The sequence below is a fragment of the Phyllostomus discolor genome, chromosome 8 (genome assembly GCF_004126475.2).
Source record: "Phyllostomus discolor isolate MPI-MPIP mPhyDis1 chromosome 8, mPhyDis1.pri.v3, whole genome shotgun sequence".
NCBI classification, from domain to species: Eukaryota; Metazoa; Chordata; class Mammalia; order Chiroptera; family Phyllostomidae; genus Phyllostomus; species Phyllostomus discolor.
The window spans coordinates 102,453,679-102,470,237 of NC_040910.2; the positions used below are offsets into that span (position 1 = coordinate 102,453,679).

At 50.3% G+C, this 16,559-nt stretch overlaps 1 protein-coding gene across 1 annotated transcript; it reads right to left on the minus strand.

The window, feature by feature from the left end:
* Positions 1–1,089: 1,089 nt before the first annotated feature.
* Positions 1,090–15,559, minus strand: UBE2Z (ubiquitin conjugating enzyme E2 Z). Its single transcript, XM_028521602.2, has 7 exons — positions 15,154–15,559; positions 13,291–13,363; positions 11,375–11,562; positions 8,726–8,837; positions 5,981–6,093; positions 5,237–5,327; positions 1,090–3,083 (listed from the first exon to the last, which is right to left on the minus strand). The coding sequence occupies exons 1-7, from the start codon at positions 15,468–15,470 to the stop codon at positions 2,913–2,915; spliced, it is 1,065 nt and encodes a 354-aa protein (XP_028377403.1). The 5' UTR covers positions 15,471–15,559; the 3' UTR covers positions 1,090–2,912.
* Between the last annotated feature and the right edge of the window lie 1,000 nt (positions 15,560–16,559).

Sequence of the window (16,559 nt, forward strand, 5' to 3'; positions counted from 1 at the left end):
GTCCACGGTGGAAGGCCGTCTGTCTCCTGGCTAGACAGGTCCGTCCCTTTGTAGCCCTGAGACCAATTACAGCCTGTTAATCCAAACCTCTTCCTTACAAAAATGTTTATCTCAAATGAGCAGATCCTAATAGGCTAGTAGATTATATTTGCTCCTCCAGCTTCCTCTTGAAGAGGTTCCAGGTTATGACAGACTTGGCTGAGTGTGAAGGAAATAGAAGTTAATGTTAAGTGGTAGTTAGAGGGAAGAAAACAGATTTTAGGGAAACCAACTGATGGTGAATGTGGTATTCTCAAGTTCCCAACCAGCTTTCCCCCCTGTACTCACCACTAGGTCCTGACTAGCCTTAGTGGTGGGAGGGGACTCCCAGGACACCTGCTCTGTGACCATGTCTACGCACACCTCTTAATCCTTGCAGCCACCTGACAAAAAAGTAGGCATCCTTAACCTTGCACACAAGGAGTCTAATTTGCCAGTGACCACCAACCAGGTTTGGCAGCAGAGCCAAAGCTAGAGCCTAGGCCCACTCGCTCAAGCCCACACGTCACATGGCACAGGCTGGTTGGTCAAGACGAAAGGTCTCTGCACTGAAAAGCAAAGGCCTTTAACGGCAAGTCAGAAAAGGGGCGATGAGCAGGAAGGCTAGTTGAGCCCAGTCTGTGGCCTGAATGCTAAATTCCTAAGGGATGGTTTAGCACAGAAAACAAACCCAATGGGTTTTCCATCTTGAATCACCCTTCCCTTGGCATACGGCCTAAGCCTGTCTTTACTGCTCTGTCCTTGTAGGACATGGTCACTGTCCAGTTTTGGTGTAGGTTTTTCCTCTGGCAGCCACTGAGGCTACAATGGCATCCCTCTCGGACTGTCCGAGCCACAGCCTTCAAGACCCTACTTCTGGTTGGTGGAAAACTGTCACCGGCAGCCCTGCTCCCACCCACAGCACGTAACTTGGTTCTGGCTTCCAGACAATTCACTGAGCCTTTCCGGCCTCAGCAAGATGTGTGGTTGGTACCCCGTTCTTCCTTTACACAAGCCCTCCCACACCCATTGGCGCTTCCTCCTTCTGCCAAACAAACTTTATTGCACCAAAAAGGAAAAAAAAAAAACTTCATTTATGTACAGTCAGGTATAAAGACATCTCTTTTGACTCCTGTGCATATATTTCCTCAAGATTAGGGCGTAAAAGTCAGGCCAGTACGCCAGACACGCTCTGCCTGTGGCAGGGCTAGGGAGAGGATTGTCACTTGAAAGTGGGAACACTTAAATGAATGACAGACAACACTGGACCAGCAGACCAAGGGCCTTCTTCCCAGCCCTGTCCTAGCTCTGGGAATGGAAGAGGGAAACTGGAAGCAGGGTGCGTTTTTTGAGCCTCCTCGTGAAAAGACCCAACATTTAGATACCAAAGGTAAACTTCCGTTCCCCAGACCCACTTCCTGTGCAGTTTGCCTCCTGCCCTCCCAAGCAGGACACTCTCCTTTGTGCCCAACCTCCTCCCCAGCGCCCCCAGGGAAGCCCCACGGTACACACGACAGAGGCGGCCACAGCAGCTGGCAGGGCAGAAACACGTTGCCCTCCCCTCACATGCAGCTGGTTACTGACGGGGCCCTGCCACACAGAGGGCCAGCACCCCCCGGGAGGCCTTAATGAGACCCCGGAAAGCACAGGGAGAACACGGCAAACAGAGCGAGGGTGGGTCCCTCCCTGCCCACTACCACAGGGCACCCAAAGCGTGTTTTTCTCAGCCAACCAGCTAAGGATCACCGCAGATAAATACGAATAAGCGACACAGCCGGGCAAACACCCATCGGAGCCGGGGACAAAGAGCAGTCGGGAGGGGCTGAGGGGAGAGAAGGAGTCTCCAAAAATCTGGAAATCTCCTGCCCTGATCTCTATCGGCTACCCTTGCTCCCCACTGGTCTCTGGGCCTTGAAGTGAGGAAGGATGACCACAGGCTGGGGTAAAGCCCACAAGGACAGCCAAGCAAAATACAACAGGCCTGGCATCAGCCTGCTCCCTCACCCCACCCAGGAAACACCCTCACTGTGACTGGTATTCATGACAATCTGCAAGAGACTAGTCTATTTAGTGGCTCTGATCCCATACACCCAGCAGCTGCCGGAGTTGGGAAGTTTCCAATGATTTTGGGAACAAACAGCACCTCCATCTACCTCCGGTGCCTGTGAGGGCTTTACTGAGAACTTGGTTCAGTCCTACCACGTTTATTTTCTGTCTTCAATCTAGAAATGGGGGAGGGGACGGGCGACAGGAGAGAAAGGTGCTCAGGTGCTAGGTAAAGCTCACTGATCAGCAGCCTAGATTCCACCACTGTTCCTTCTCTTTGGTCTGTCTAGAACAGTGACGATAAATTAGGAAAAACAAAATTATGCTGGCCCATGGGAAATAACGGGGAAGAGAGGCGAGGAGGAAAAGGGCACTGGGAAGCCCTGCTTCAAGACTGAAGAGACAGACGTACAACCACCCAGACTGCTTAAATGTCAGACAGCCCCCCACCCCAAGCTCCCTTCCGGTTACCCCATAAATCATTTGGGCACACTCCCTCTTGGAATTGCAATTTCTACCTCCCACCTATCCCTAAGGAGCTGGCCCTGTGGAGAGGTGTGTTGGTTGTTCTGTTTTTGCCAAAGGCCCTCGCCCTAGGCGCTCCTGCATAGGTACCTCGGCCCCTGGTATGGGATGGACGAAGCCCCCAGATGCCCGAGAGCCGAGGAGGTCAGATGGGGAACAGACTCCCCGTCCCCACACCCGGGGATCCGAGCTCGCTTGGTTCTTGCTATCCTGCAGAATGGCGCCACGCTGGAGGGAGATACACAGTGCCTCTCCATCCCTGGGGCGGGGGAAGGAACTTGGCTGAGACTCTCGAGTGGGGGGAAGGGAGAGGGGCGCAGGATCTAAACCCTCAGGCTCCCGTGCAGGTCTGTCTCTGTCCCAGATGAGCTGCTGTCAGAGTCCATTTCGGCGTTCTCATTATGGAGCCTCTCCAGAACTTTCTGACGGATCAGTCCCAGGCGCATCAAGAGGGACTGGTAGTCAAAGTGGCCCCGCTTCTCTCCAAAAGGGTCCTGTGGGGGGAAGGGGACAAGGGAGACGGAAGAGTCAAGCCTGAGCGGTCACCCTGGAGAGCGTGGCGTCGGGCCCGTGTGACACGCGTGCCCAACTCCTGGGCCCGGGAACAGAGGAGGGCACCCCGCGGACAGCACACAAGGGAATCTCTGTTCAGGAACATCGGGGCACATCTACGGGCCCAGGCAGGCCTGGCTCGGGCCAGCATTCAAGCGTGGTGCGCTCCTCACAGGCAGGCCAGTATACAGGAGGAGGACACTAAGGACAAGCAAACGGGGAGCGGAATCCAGGACCGGGACTGGAACGACTAAGTGCGCCCGGGTTCCAAGTTAACCTCAGAAGCCACACAAAGGGGGAGTTACCCTGCACTCCCTATACAGAAGGCCCTCAAGTAACACCGCTCTGGATCGATGTCTTCGTTGTAACGCTGATGAGATGCCTAGGAGCTTACTCTTGTTTACATCAATTAGACTACGGCAAACTCGGTTTTGTTGTGCGCTGCTTTGCCGCAGTTCCAAGAATGTAACAACACAAAGTGAGGGCACACTGTACTCAAAGAGGGTAATGTGCTTTTCTAAGGTTGTGGATGGGTCTAGAACTCAGGAGCTCGGACTTCTAGGTAAGCACCGGCCCTGTTCCCCAGGGATCAATCACCGTGTATTTCTGTCTAGGTTTCTGGGCATCATGCTAGGGCCACCCAGACTCGGTCCTAGTCCTTGTCATTTCAGACGATCTCTAAACATTACACAGAAAGGCATTAACTGTCCTTAAAGTAGAAAAATAACTGTGGTTGCGGTGGAGGACAGAATGAAAGGAATTTAAAATGCTACACAGCCAAGGTGGCAGCCAAGTGGAGTGGACAGGTCTCAGACAGCTGGAGACCTGTTTCCCTGGCAGCCATGAAAAGGTGTAAGATTTTTCCTTCTCACAGTGCAACTGCTTCTCCCACAGAAACTCCTTCCACTCTTCTGTCTGTGACCAGGGACCAGTGGATGCAGGTCACAGTCACGGTGACTTGAGCAGGCGTTTTTCGCTTATGAGGGTTACGATACCCAAAGGCTGGCCTCCACGCTTACTCTGGAGCTACCCATTTTCCAAATCTTCCTTCCTTCATCATTGGTTCCATTTCCACCCATTCTCCTCCTCCCCAGATGCTGCTCCTCCCTTTCCTTCCCCCATCACGAGTTACTTCCCCTTAACAGACTGAGTACTGGAAGTGCTGCTGGGTACCGACAATGAGAATTCCTGACGGGGCACACGCCACGGCATGCCACACCTTCAATACACCCTGAGCTGGCCTTGCCCTCTCAGTTCAAGTGCGGCAGGTGGGTGGCGAGTCCTTGAAGGAAGGACAGGGAAGCTAACATTTCTAGGCCGCACCTGAGGAAATAAGACATTTACTCCTACTGCAGGAGGTGCTGGGTGGCAAGAGGGCTGGGGGGAACAGTCTAAGAAGAGATGGAGAAAACACTAAAAGGTCCTAGTCACTTACCCAACTCTCTGTATTTCCAAGCAAGACCACTAGTAAATGATCCAAAAGACATGAGAACCAGCCCTTCAGGGCTAAGGGTTCTCACTCTCTTACCAACCAGGCTGTTCATATTGGAGCCTATCTCAATTTGGTGTGGTAAGAACCTCTTCTTTAAAACAAGCCGTAACTTCTGCATCTTTGCTGGAAGCACAAGCATGTTTCCCCAGCAGACAGAGAACGGGCCACTGGTTACCATCCTGTAACAGGAATGTTTTAACACCTGACACTACACACACGAGGCCTGTCAAAGCCTTCCTTCTCGTAGCGCCCCTCTGAGCTAGGGACGGGATTCCAAGAGAGGACTCTTACAATTCTCTAAGATTCTTAAAGAGAGCTGAATGTTCTTGGTTTGAAAAGACTACTGACCAAGAAGGGAAGGAGTTCTGGGCTAGAAAGGACGAGTCAGATTCTACTCGTGAGTACCTACTTTATGCCAGGACCTGAGAACCAACTCCATATGGCTTTAGGCAAGTCAGTCTCCTCTCTGGGCCTCAGCTACTCAACTGAACCAGGTTCCTTTCGGCTCTCGGTTCTAGGAGAGATGCGGGTGTCACCCTCGTCGGGGGATTTTACACGGTCTCGCCGGAAGGCCCCTGGAGTCAACAGCAGGGGCTGCATTACCTGCATAGTCTGGCCTTGAAGGTGCAGGCGATCTTTGCAGGCCACCTCATAGAACTCGTAATACTCCAGGAAGGACTTCTCCATCACGCCTCTGGAAAACAAGCGGAGAAGCTTCAGCTGGGAAGCAGGCGGGAAGGGGTCACCCCTTCACCATCTAAGCCCAACGCCAAATTACACGGCGAGTGTTTCCAAGGCCGTGGCTGGTTCCCCTTATACCTTAGGGATTATAAAATGAGAGCTACTGTTAATACCAATCATTCAAATCTCAGCTTCAACCCATGTCTTGCTCAATCTCGCTAGTTTTCTATAGGTCTTCCTTAATTCTAATCCTTATTCAAAATTGTCCCAAGGAAATTTTTTCCATTAACTCTTGACTTTGTTCTTCCGGTTTTAACACCCAGGAAATAAACTCGAACAATAAGAAATGGGTTTACCGTGAAGTGCAGTACACCTCATCTGGCTGTAGAACAGCTGTGTCTTTAATGTGTCCAGGTCCTTGAAAACGGGGGGCTCCCCAAGGGCATGGACTGTGTCTGTCCCCTCAGGCCCGACACTCTCCAAGACCAGAGCAACTCTGTCGGAACCTCCTCCTGGGAACCCTCGGCCACATCAAGTATAAGCCACATGCTTTTAAGCCACTTGCTTCTTCTGTTTCCCTCTGGTGCCCCCAAAGTTCTCAAAGGTTCGAACAAGCTAAATCTTCAAAAGGAATGCAAGTACCAGCTGGGCCCTCCAGACACGTACCGTAAGGGCTCAGGACAGGGACACTTTCCTTCCATCATGTCACAGACCGCCACCCTGATGGTCTCATGCCGGATACATTCGTTATAATTTTTGCTGTCTCCTGGATGTCTCTCCTGTAATGCGACAGACACCATAGTATCCAGGTACATAATTCAGGCAAAGAGAGAAGCCAATGGGAAGACTTCAGGGTGGGTATGGGGTACGTGACCTAAGCAAATGAACCGAGAGGAGGCCCTTCCCATGCATGGGAAACCCACTGAAGAGCAACTGGGCCTTTTGTTGCGATCGCTCCCTTCCCCGATGCATACCAGTGCCCATCCTCCGCTGGGTCACCTGACCCCGATAAGCAGCAAACTAGGTCCGTCAGAGTTTCCAAAGCCTGAGATGAAAGGCCTCTCAGGTAAGGACCCAGTGGGCGAAACCAGCTGTGCACAGATGACGTTAGGTGTCGCAGTCTGGAGTGTGCGCTGGGCGCCTCCTGGTTAACGCCCTCACACGTCTGCAGGCCTCCACCGTCACAAACTCGACTACTGTGACGCTATCAGTAGGCTTGAAATTCTCAAAAGAAAACCCCAACTGTTGGCCTCTGAAGCTGATGGGAATGTGTGGGTGTGAACAGAAGGGAGCACAGGAGGGAGTAACCCTCCTTCAACCTCTTCCTTTGCTGTGCAGTGCGCGCTTTTCCACCAGCCCTGGCCAACCGGAGCCATGGCCTCCAATAAAGCCTCTGCTAAAAACATGCACAGGACCCTGGCTGGCGTAGCTCAGTGGATTGAGCACCGGCTGGGAACCAAAGTGTCCCAGGTTTGATTCCCAGCCAGGGTACATGCCTGGGTTGCAGGCCATAACCGCTCATTGATGTCTCTGTCTCTGTCTCTGTCTCTCTCTCAAAATAAATAAAATCTTAAAAAAAAACCCACACACACCTTCGGCCTCCTTACTATGGTTCCCAAAACGCACCACAACAAAATCACAGGGCTCTTTGGGATATTTTAAATGTTTGAAGAAAACCACAGTGTTTGGCACCTATCAAATACAGCATGAACTACTAGCTTAAGATCAGTAATTCAGTTTTCACTGCGGTGCATTCCTTCTGATGACATGTTATGTCTGTGACGACGGACTTTCAGCCACCACCGTGACAAGCAGCAGGGAGCACATGAGAACAGTGGGGAACAGAACTGAGGGTGGTGGGTTAATGGGGTTCCAAGACTTTAGAAGTCACGTGATGCCTAACAGATTTACACGTCTTATCGTTATGCCATTATAGTTATCCAAAAAAAAAGTTATTTGAAACTAACTGCTTAACAAATGGAACAGTTTGGCAACTTGTTCTACCTGGAGAACTGAAAAACAAACAAACAAACAAAACAACAACAACAAAAAACTACCAAGACCAGAGAGTGTTGTGAACCAAGAACATCTGAAAGTACTAAAAATAAAAGTCGCATCTGCTGAATTTAAAGACAAGGAAGACCTAAAAATCAGCATGCTGGTTAGCCAATGAAGTCCGTTTTCACGTCTACCTACTCCTGAAATATACTGTTTGTTTGGAAAGAATGGTTTAGGGGATAATTTTTGTTTGTTCTTAAAGGGTATTTCCCTTTGTTCAGATTTATAGAAGACTTAGCAACATGAGTGACATCTCAAACAGTTTCAAAATGAATTAAGCTGTTTTAATCACCCAGACTGAATTATTATCTTTGGGGAGTACCACCTGGACCCTTCTCCTGTGCTTATGATCAATCCCGAAAGGCACTTGGCAGAATGGAAGGACTCTGGGCTCCAGGGCAAATCCTGGATCCAACCCCACTCTCGTATGTCCTTGTGAAAGTTCATTCACTTCTCTAAGCCACCATTACCTTGAAAACAAGGATAACAATATTTACCCCACAGAGCTATTATGAAAATTAACTAAGAAATTATATATAAAAACTTGGCAGTGTCTGGCACGTAACATACCCTTGGAAAATGGGAGTTTCCTCTGCCTTCTCTTTGGCAGCGTTGACTACCATTCTTGCCCTAGCTAATGACTAGCACCTCTGGCTCTGCAGGTAATGAATGGTACAGTTGACCTTGAACAAAACAGGGTTGAATTGTATGGGCTGGCTCACGTGTGTTTTCTTCCTCCCCCTCAGTAAATACAGTTGGCCTTTCTCATCTGCAGGTTTCATATTCACAGATTCAACCAACAGCAGACTGAAAATATTATCTTCACACTCTCGCCAACAGATCCAAAGTACTGTTTTCAATCCACAGTTGGCTGGATTGGTGGATGCAAAGGGCCCATTACAGACAGAGTCCAAAGCTATATGTGAAAATTTGGCTGCGTGTTGTTTAAGGGTCAACTGTTACTTTATAACTCCAAAAGAATGTCGGGCTCAGCAGCGGTCACCGACATGACCTCAGGCGACACTGAGAATGGAGGTGTACAGGAGAGCCCACTGGATACAACAGCCCCCAACGCAGGCTCAGAAATAACTTCCAAATGACTCCACTGACTTCCACATGGCAGATTAATCCAAGTCGAGTGGAAATAACTCAACAGTGTTATTGTGACTTACAAGGGGAAAAATTCATTAATGAGAAGCATGCACGCCAGCTTTTTTTCTCTTCTACTGACAAGTTCAATACCTGGGGCTAAGCCAGGTTCACAAAACAACCCAGAAATCCTTCAGCAGATAGGCCTCTCACGTCTTAAATCCCAGTATCTCACGCCCCAGGGCTGGGCGGCCCTGGACTTACCTGCTCGAAGCCAGGCTCGTTGTGATAGGGGTTCTCTGTCATCAGGGACTGGATGGAGATAAGCACGGAAGAGATGCTCTGGGCTGGGCTCCAGGCAGGGCCAGTCCACGTACTGCAAAACACATCAGAGTGGATGGGGAGGGATGGGGCGGAGGGATGGGAAAAGCCCGTCACAGAAAGCCCAACCCACAAGTGCCCGGGGGCCTAGCAGCACAACCTTAGGCGACTCAAGGTTTCTCTTTCATTATTAACACTCTGGAATTTCCCAGCCTCTGTCTCACCCTCATTCACCAGAAATCAGTCAACTGCCTAATCCTCTTATCAAGTGAGACAAAAGAAAAGAGGGTAAGGCAGCAAGATAACTTTGAGGGGATTTTCTTCGGCTAGGGAAGAAATAGTAGCCAGAGAAGGTTCTGTTCATCAGAATGAAAGAAATAAGGTAAGAAAACAGCTCCAAAGAGTGTCAAAATGTGAACCTCTGTGGATGTCAAAGAGCTTACTTATTTACTTGTGGGTGTGATGCAGTTAGTGAGGGGAGAGAAGCTGAGCACAGAGGCATGGGGGAGCGAGGCCGTGTGGTCAGAGGCCAGGTGGTGGGGTGGATCAGGGGACCCAGTTCTCTATCGAGCCCGCAAGGAGTGTCAAATTCCCTGAAGACTACAGAACTCTGCCAAAGAACAGGAAGGGATTAAAGACTTCCAGATTGTGGAGGGTCTGAAAATACGTGAAAAATAACTTGAATAACAGAGAAACACCACAACTGCTCCCCTCGCTCATAAATCTGATGGAGCATTCAGAGGAAGAGGGCAGCTTGGGCATTAAGGACATTTGCCTCTGTTTTTTGGTAACTGACGAGATGGCCCCTGAGCTGGGAGCAGAACACAACCTGAGCGGGGACTGCTTCTGGCAGGTCACTGGCCAATGCCCTTTGTCCACTGGAACTGGGGACGCGATGCGCACAGCGACCTGCTCAGCGCGCGCTCCTCAGGGCCTCTCAACCTGCTCTCTCCTCAGCTCTGCTCCCCGCAGAACTGTACACCTTTGCTAAGGCGTCACACAGCCAAGGGTTCAAGTAAACATGGTAAACTTTCATTAAATTCCTTCCGTCAGTAAGTCAGCCCAATATTTTTTTTCTAGGTTGGAAGGAAAAAAATGAGGCCGATTAAGTGAATATAGTCACCTAAGAACGCACGGGGATTTTCTACTCTGAGTCTTCATGGCAAATTTTCAATTTCTGGGTAGCTCCCCCTTTTCCACCCAACATACTTCTGCCACTTTTACCCTACCATTTTACTTCCCCTATTTCTATTGTTAGCTAGTGTTTACTCAACATAATTTTATGTTAGCCTAATAAAGGAGAACCTCAGTGGTTGAGTGTCGGCCTGTGAATCAAAGGGTCGCCAGTTCGATCCCCAGTCTAGGGCACAGGCCTGGGTTGCGGGCCAGGTCCCTGGCAGGGGGTGTGAGAGAGGCAACCACACATTGATGTTTCTCCTCTTTTTCTCTCCCTTCCCCTCTCTAAAAAAATAAATAAGTGAAATCTCAAAAACAAACAAACAAAAAACACAACCCACTTTCATGAATAAACTTCATACAGAAGTGACAACTACATTTCCTTACCGCTGTGGGCTGCACAGACCACCATCCTACTGGCACGGATAAATGTATACCCCAGCAAGAGGAAGGACTTCTGTAAGGACAACCTGCTTTACAGGACTTCCTCACGGCCACCCACAATCACGGGACACATCCCTAGATCTGAGGGATTTAAAAAAAAAAAAAACAACAAAAACCCACGTCTCCAGTTGTGTCAGCTGCCTCGTCCTCACACAGACCCAGAAACTGATGGACAAGAAGAAAGAAGACAGTATCGCCAGTTTGGGCAACTTTCTCAACTGCCACCTGCACTTGCTCTCTGCCCCGGGGAAACTCAGACCACACTAAAAAGACCAATCCAGAATGTACTGGAAGACATTTCCACTCTGAATGTTTAACCCCCTCAGGCAATGAAAAGGAACAGATGAGAACTATATGAGCCAAAATCCCCATAGCACCCGGACACGAAATGCACTTAAAACTTGTGTTTCGTGTGTGATGTGATTTCCAGCCTCAGACATTTTTCATTCAGTTGTTAAGATACATAACCATTACCACCACCACCGCCTCCAAAGCCACTAATTGAGAGACTCATAAATAAGACACCCACAATCTTGAATGGCACAGATCTGCAGCCTTTCTCAACCTGTTTGGAGAATTAAGCCCTGATGCCCTAAGGGAGTGGTTCTCAAACTGCAGTGTGCACCAGAGTCACCTGGAGGGCGTATAAAACAGCTGTGGGCCCTAGCCCCCCAGTTTTTCATACAGTGCGTCTAAGGCGGGGCCCCAGAGTCTGCATGGCTACAAGTTTCCAGGTGCTGCTGCTGCTCTGGGAGAACCACTTCACCAAGGCAGCCACTGTATGAGTGAATTAACGTCTGTCTGTCGCACCTGGAATCGTACTAGTTGTGTACCACCCTGGGGAGAATGGAGGAAATAGTCGCTCCCATTATTTTCTGTGTTCCGTAGTTCAGACGAGAAACCCTGGTTGATAAAGGCCTAGAGTAATTATTTGCTAACAACCAACTTGGCCCCTTAGAAATCTCCTCTTACCCTAGGATACTCAAGCAGACTTTCCCATTGCGGTAGAAGTTGGGGTTAAACCTCACTGTGTTATTGCCCGTTGTCATCAGTTTGACCCGAGGTGGGTGGATGGGATAGTCGGGCGGACACCGAAACACGAACAGGAAGAAACCCCCTTCATAAGGAGTATCAAATGGGCCTGTGATCAATGCATGAATCTGCAAAATAAAACCCCATCTCAAAATTGTGAGGTGATGTCCCATCCCAACCCCTCCTGGCTTCCACTTGCTACCCATGTCAGAGGCAGGACCTTCACCTGGTATCCACATTCCAGACCCTCTCCATGCAGAATGAACAGCCTGTCCTCACTCACATTAATGTTTCCAGAATTTTAAATTCCGCTATAGTGGAGTGGCATCTTACTCAGGGGTTCCATTCTAAAGTCAGAGCCCAAGGTGACAACTCAATCTAGTCAAAAATTACCCTTGAGTATCCTCAAAACTCCTTTAAAGTATGGCTTTTGTTCAGACTCTCTGATCAGTGTTATATGTAACAAATGGATAGAACACCAACATGCAAAATATGCATCTGTAACGTACTATCCTAGCATTTTTAATTTTAAGAAATAGGCATTTTTTCTGAGTGCATACTTTTGGCTTTGCCTAGGTTTAACCTGCGTATGATGCAACTCCACCCTCCATTTATGTGGCAAAAAAGGGGAGGCGAGATGGACGGACAAGTGGAAAGGGGCTGGAAGCCGCGGCACCGGTGCCGGTGCAGAGCGGAGGGCTGTGCTGGAGGCCCAGGGGGTCTGCGTTCTCTGCAGGGGATCAAACCTACAGCGCCCATCCCACTGTGTCAAAGATGCCAAGAAAAATGGGGAAAATTCATGGTCCACTCAAAGCTGTTAGACCTCCCCCCTCCCCAGAACTTGCCCCAACACTGTAGGTTAATTAAAAAATAAAAATAAAGAAAAGAAAAATGCAGCGACACTTCAAACAGAACACTAAATTCTCTTCCTCCAGCCATAATTATTGAACAAGATCCCCCTAACCTGAACTCAGTTATATTTCTACAAAGGCCCAAGGCATGTTACGTCTGCTCAGATTTGAACAGCAAGAGGGAAAGGGACCTGCAATCCAATGCCTCAGCATCCAGTCCCTCCCTTGCCCTGGTGACACCCTACATTTTCTTTTAGCTCAGTCATTGGAAGAGCAAGCTCAACTGGCATCGACACGGCATCGATTCTGGGGACCCAGGGACTAGCATTTTAACACGGACACCTGACTGTGGACAAGATGTCCAAGGAAAAACATTTCCAACCACGTATAAAGAAAAAAATTAATTGAAAGAGAAACCTGTTCCTAACAAAATGAATACCAACAATACAAAATCTGAACTTCTATTGTTAAGAAAATTAAAACTCAGTATTCATCTAGACACTAGACTTAGGCAGTCTGATTTCTTCCCAACATCAGGTTAGGAGCCTAAACGATGCCCTTTCACTACCAACACTGTCGCTCAAGCTCGCCCGTCCCCAGCCTTCTCTGCCCCTGGTTCACAGCTGCTGCACATGTACAGGTGTAGAGTGGCGGGACGGGGGCAGAGCTGGGCAGTATAATGGGTAGGGTGACCACATAATTTATCATCCAAACTGGAGCACTTGTGAAAGTGAAAGAGTGCCCTATTAATAGTTAAACTGGAAATAATAGGTGTAAACTGGGATTTCCCAAGGCCATCGGGACCTATTGGCACCCTAGTGAGCCACCTGTTCAAAGCTTGCTCCACCTCACTGTGTAACCTTGGGCCAGACCCTTACCCTCCTGGGGGCTTGCTGATTCCTTCCCTATGTAATCAGAGATATGAGCTGGATCATCTCTTTTAGGCTCTTCCAACTTTATGGGCCCAATTTCCCAACAAACCCCGACCCCCAGCAAGTTACGTACCTTAGTCATGTCAACAGTGTCAGGTACAACGAACATTCCCGGAGGAGGCTCCTTATAAATGGACATGATATCCCTGTATAACACCAAGAGGAGGTGGGGGAGGGAGTGAGGGAGAGGACAGAAAAAGGGAACCCCTTGAACAGGACAGCTGGTGTCACCTCCGTGAGGCCAGGGTTCAGGAAAGCGGTGCTTGGTACCACACGCAGATGTCTGCACTGTCCTGCCGCACTAGCTGAGTGCCAGTCAGGCAGGCAGAGAGCAAATTAGTATCAAAGGGGCATTGTTTCCTCAGGGGGAGGGTAAGAAGGGGGGGTAAATAATCAGAGATCCCAAAGGCATCAGATGTCACCCCGGAAAAGACTCATCCATTTACTCTCATTTCCTCCCACATGGCAATTCATTCACTCCGCACCCGCGAGATTCCCAGGTACTACAGCTAAATGCTAAAGGAAGATTTTTTAGTAACTGGGAAGGCACCATCAACCCCAGGAAAAAACTCATTCCACAAACCACTGTGGACCTTTGTGAGCAAGGGGATTATATGAAGCAAGTGCGCTGGCAGGGAGCAATGATCTTCTTGCCCAAGAGACTCACAGGCAGGAATCTCACAGCTGGAAGATGGCATGCAGTGGCTGCTATAGAAGTGAGAGGATTTCTAGGTCCTATCTCCCAAGCCAGACTGTATCAGCCGTGAGCGAGGGTCTAAAGGAGGGCATTCTAGGTGGGAACAGGCTAGGGACTTTCACAGGGACACAGAAAAGTGTGAATAGCTGGCACACAGGAAGTAAGTATAGGCAGAACTCAAAGGTATGTAAGGAATGTAAAACTGCCCTGTGTTCCGCACTGGGCCAGGTATACTTTACGCACAACGTGCTCTTTAATTTTCACGGAAACCTTGAAACACAGGGGATGAGAACATTCAGATGAGGACTGCAAAGGGAGCATGGTCAACAGGAAGCAGGTCCTACGTGACAAGCACTATACTATGCCAAGAATTTTTACAAAAATGTTGTCTGTTAAATGATAATGATCTAAGATCAGTCGCCCAAGAGGCAAGAACAAAAAGCACTTAGGACCTTGTTCCTATGCTTGAATTGGGTATTATTTACTTTAGGAAAGTAAACCTGATGGTCCAGAGCAAAACATATAGGAAAGATGTATCTTGAGTGGAATATTACAAGCCAGAGTAAGACTGGGGGGAGGAAGCCTGAGTTCCAGGAACAGGTGTGAGAGTGGACAGCTTTGGGGTTATGGAAAAGTGGTTCAAGGAAAGATTGTGGGTATGACGGAAGTGAACTAGACTTGGGAAGGGACTACAGGGAGGGGATTTGAGGAAACGGGGAATAAAAATAAAGGCCGGTTTCGAGTCTGAGGCCGGGAAAGCAAGCTGGGTCTGCGTTACAAACGAGGGCCAGGGAAAGACGACAGAGAGGGACCCCGATGGATTGGGACTCCACGCAGCACCTAGAAAGGCTAGGGTGGGAACGGGGAAGAGGGGTGTAGCGGTGGGCCGGAGGGAGTGTTACTGAAGCACCAAAGGGTCGGGTTTCGGGCGGGAGGTATGGGGGGAGGGTGTCCGGAGTGGAGACAGGGGGCCCCTGGGAGGCTGCCGAGGGGCGGGGTCGGACCTGGGCCACTCGAGGAGGGGTTTGGTGCGTGTGGGGCTAGGGACGGGGGATGCGGGGGATCGGGTCCCGACTCTCCTGGTTGACCAGAAGTGGGCCTTACAGCTGGACGGCCGCGAGGGAAGCGCGCAGGCGGCAGGGGAGAGTGAAGGCTGGAGTGGTAAGGGTTGGGGGGGGGGGGTGCACAGAAGGTCGAGCCCCAGAGCTTGGGGCTGGGGAAGGAAAAATCCCAGCTCACCGCTTGATCCGGAGTAGACACTGCGGCGCGGTTCGCTCGCCGTCCCAGTCGGAGCTGAGTGTGGGGTCCCAGTGGCTAAGCAGCGCGGCCCCGTGGGCAGCGGCCGAGGGCGGGAGCCCGGGCAGCGGAGCCAGGCCGCTCCCTGGTCCCCCAGCCCCACCCGCTGCTGCCGCCGCCGCCCACACATCCGGCAGGAAAGGAGGCCCGAACCCTCCGCTGCTGCTGCTAACGCCAACAACACCGGCGACTCCGCTCGCACCGGGGCCTGCCGCCCCGGCGCCCGCCGTCGCCGCCTCTTCAGTCGGACTCTCCGCCATCACCGCTTCGCTTCCGGGACTGCTAGGCAGCACGTCCGCCGACCAGAGCGGCCGCTGCTCGCACTGTCTTCCTCACCACCGAGAGCCGGGCCAGAGTGTCCCCACCCTCCGTGGCCGCAGCCTGGCGGCGCTGGCTCCGCCCACCCCCGCCCCGACCAGCGAGAGGCGTTCTGCAAGAGCGTCCACCCACGGTCCTCCAGGGCGGGCGGGCGAAGAACTACCCGGAGGACCGCGGGTTCTGGTTCTTGCGATGGTTGGCACCGGGGTTTGCGGGAAAAGAATTTTAGGCGCGTCCCGGGGCGCCTCGGTACAGTGGACAGCCCAATTCCAATGGATATTTTGTTTTCAAATGTTGAAAGAGGAGGACGGGAGGGCACTATTCCCTCTTAAAGAGAGCGACCCTCAGATGTGCCCATGGGGTAGGATTGGGGATCCATCCTCCTTGTAGGGAGGCACTGAGTAGACTGGGGTAACTCGCTTAAGTCCCTTGCTGCTCGGAAGGCTGTGATTTATCCTTACTCCCTGCACAGCCTACCACTGAGGGCAGGCTGCCTGCCATTGCCCCAACTCGCAACAGGACCGAGAGGAAGGAAAGGAGCCAAAACCTGCGAGTGAAAAACGATCTCATTTTAGTGTTTATTCGATATGTATTTATGAAGAGCCTACTAAATTCTAGGCGTTGCCATAGGGATAATGAAACAGACCTCGAGAGCGTGAAGGGGAAAAAAAATCAGGCCTCGACTCCAAGCTCAATATTTTTACTTCCTACGAGTCCTTGAATACACAGGAATCGAGCAAAGGGGCTGTGAGTTTAAATCCTGGAAGGATTCCTCAGGATTTCCCTGATAAGAAAGGTGAAAAATAATATTACGGACTAAGAAAAATAAAAGCCTTCTTAAAAAAAAAGTTTTTCCTTTTCTCCCTGGTAAGAATACAAGCTCGTACTCTTAACCAGAAAACTTGGGGCCAGATGTGTTTCAGAATTTAGAGTAACCTGGGGTAGTATCAAGTAAGTAAACGTTGATACTACGTCCATCCCAAAGGTCATGAATATTCATAATGATTTGCGTACTTATGAATATTCATACA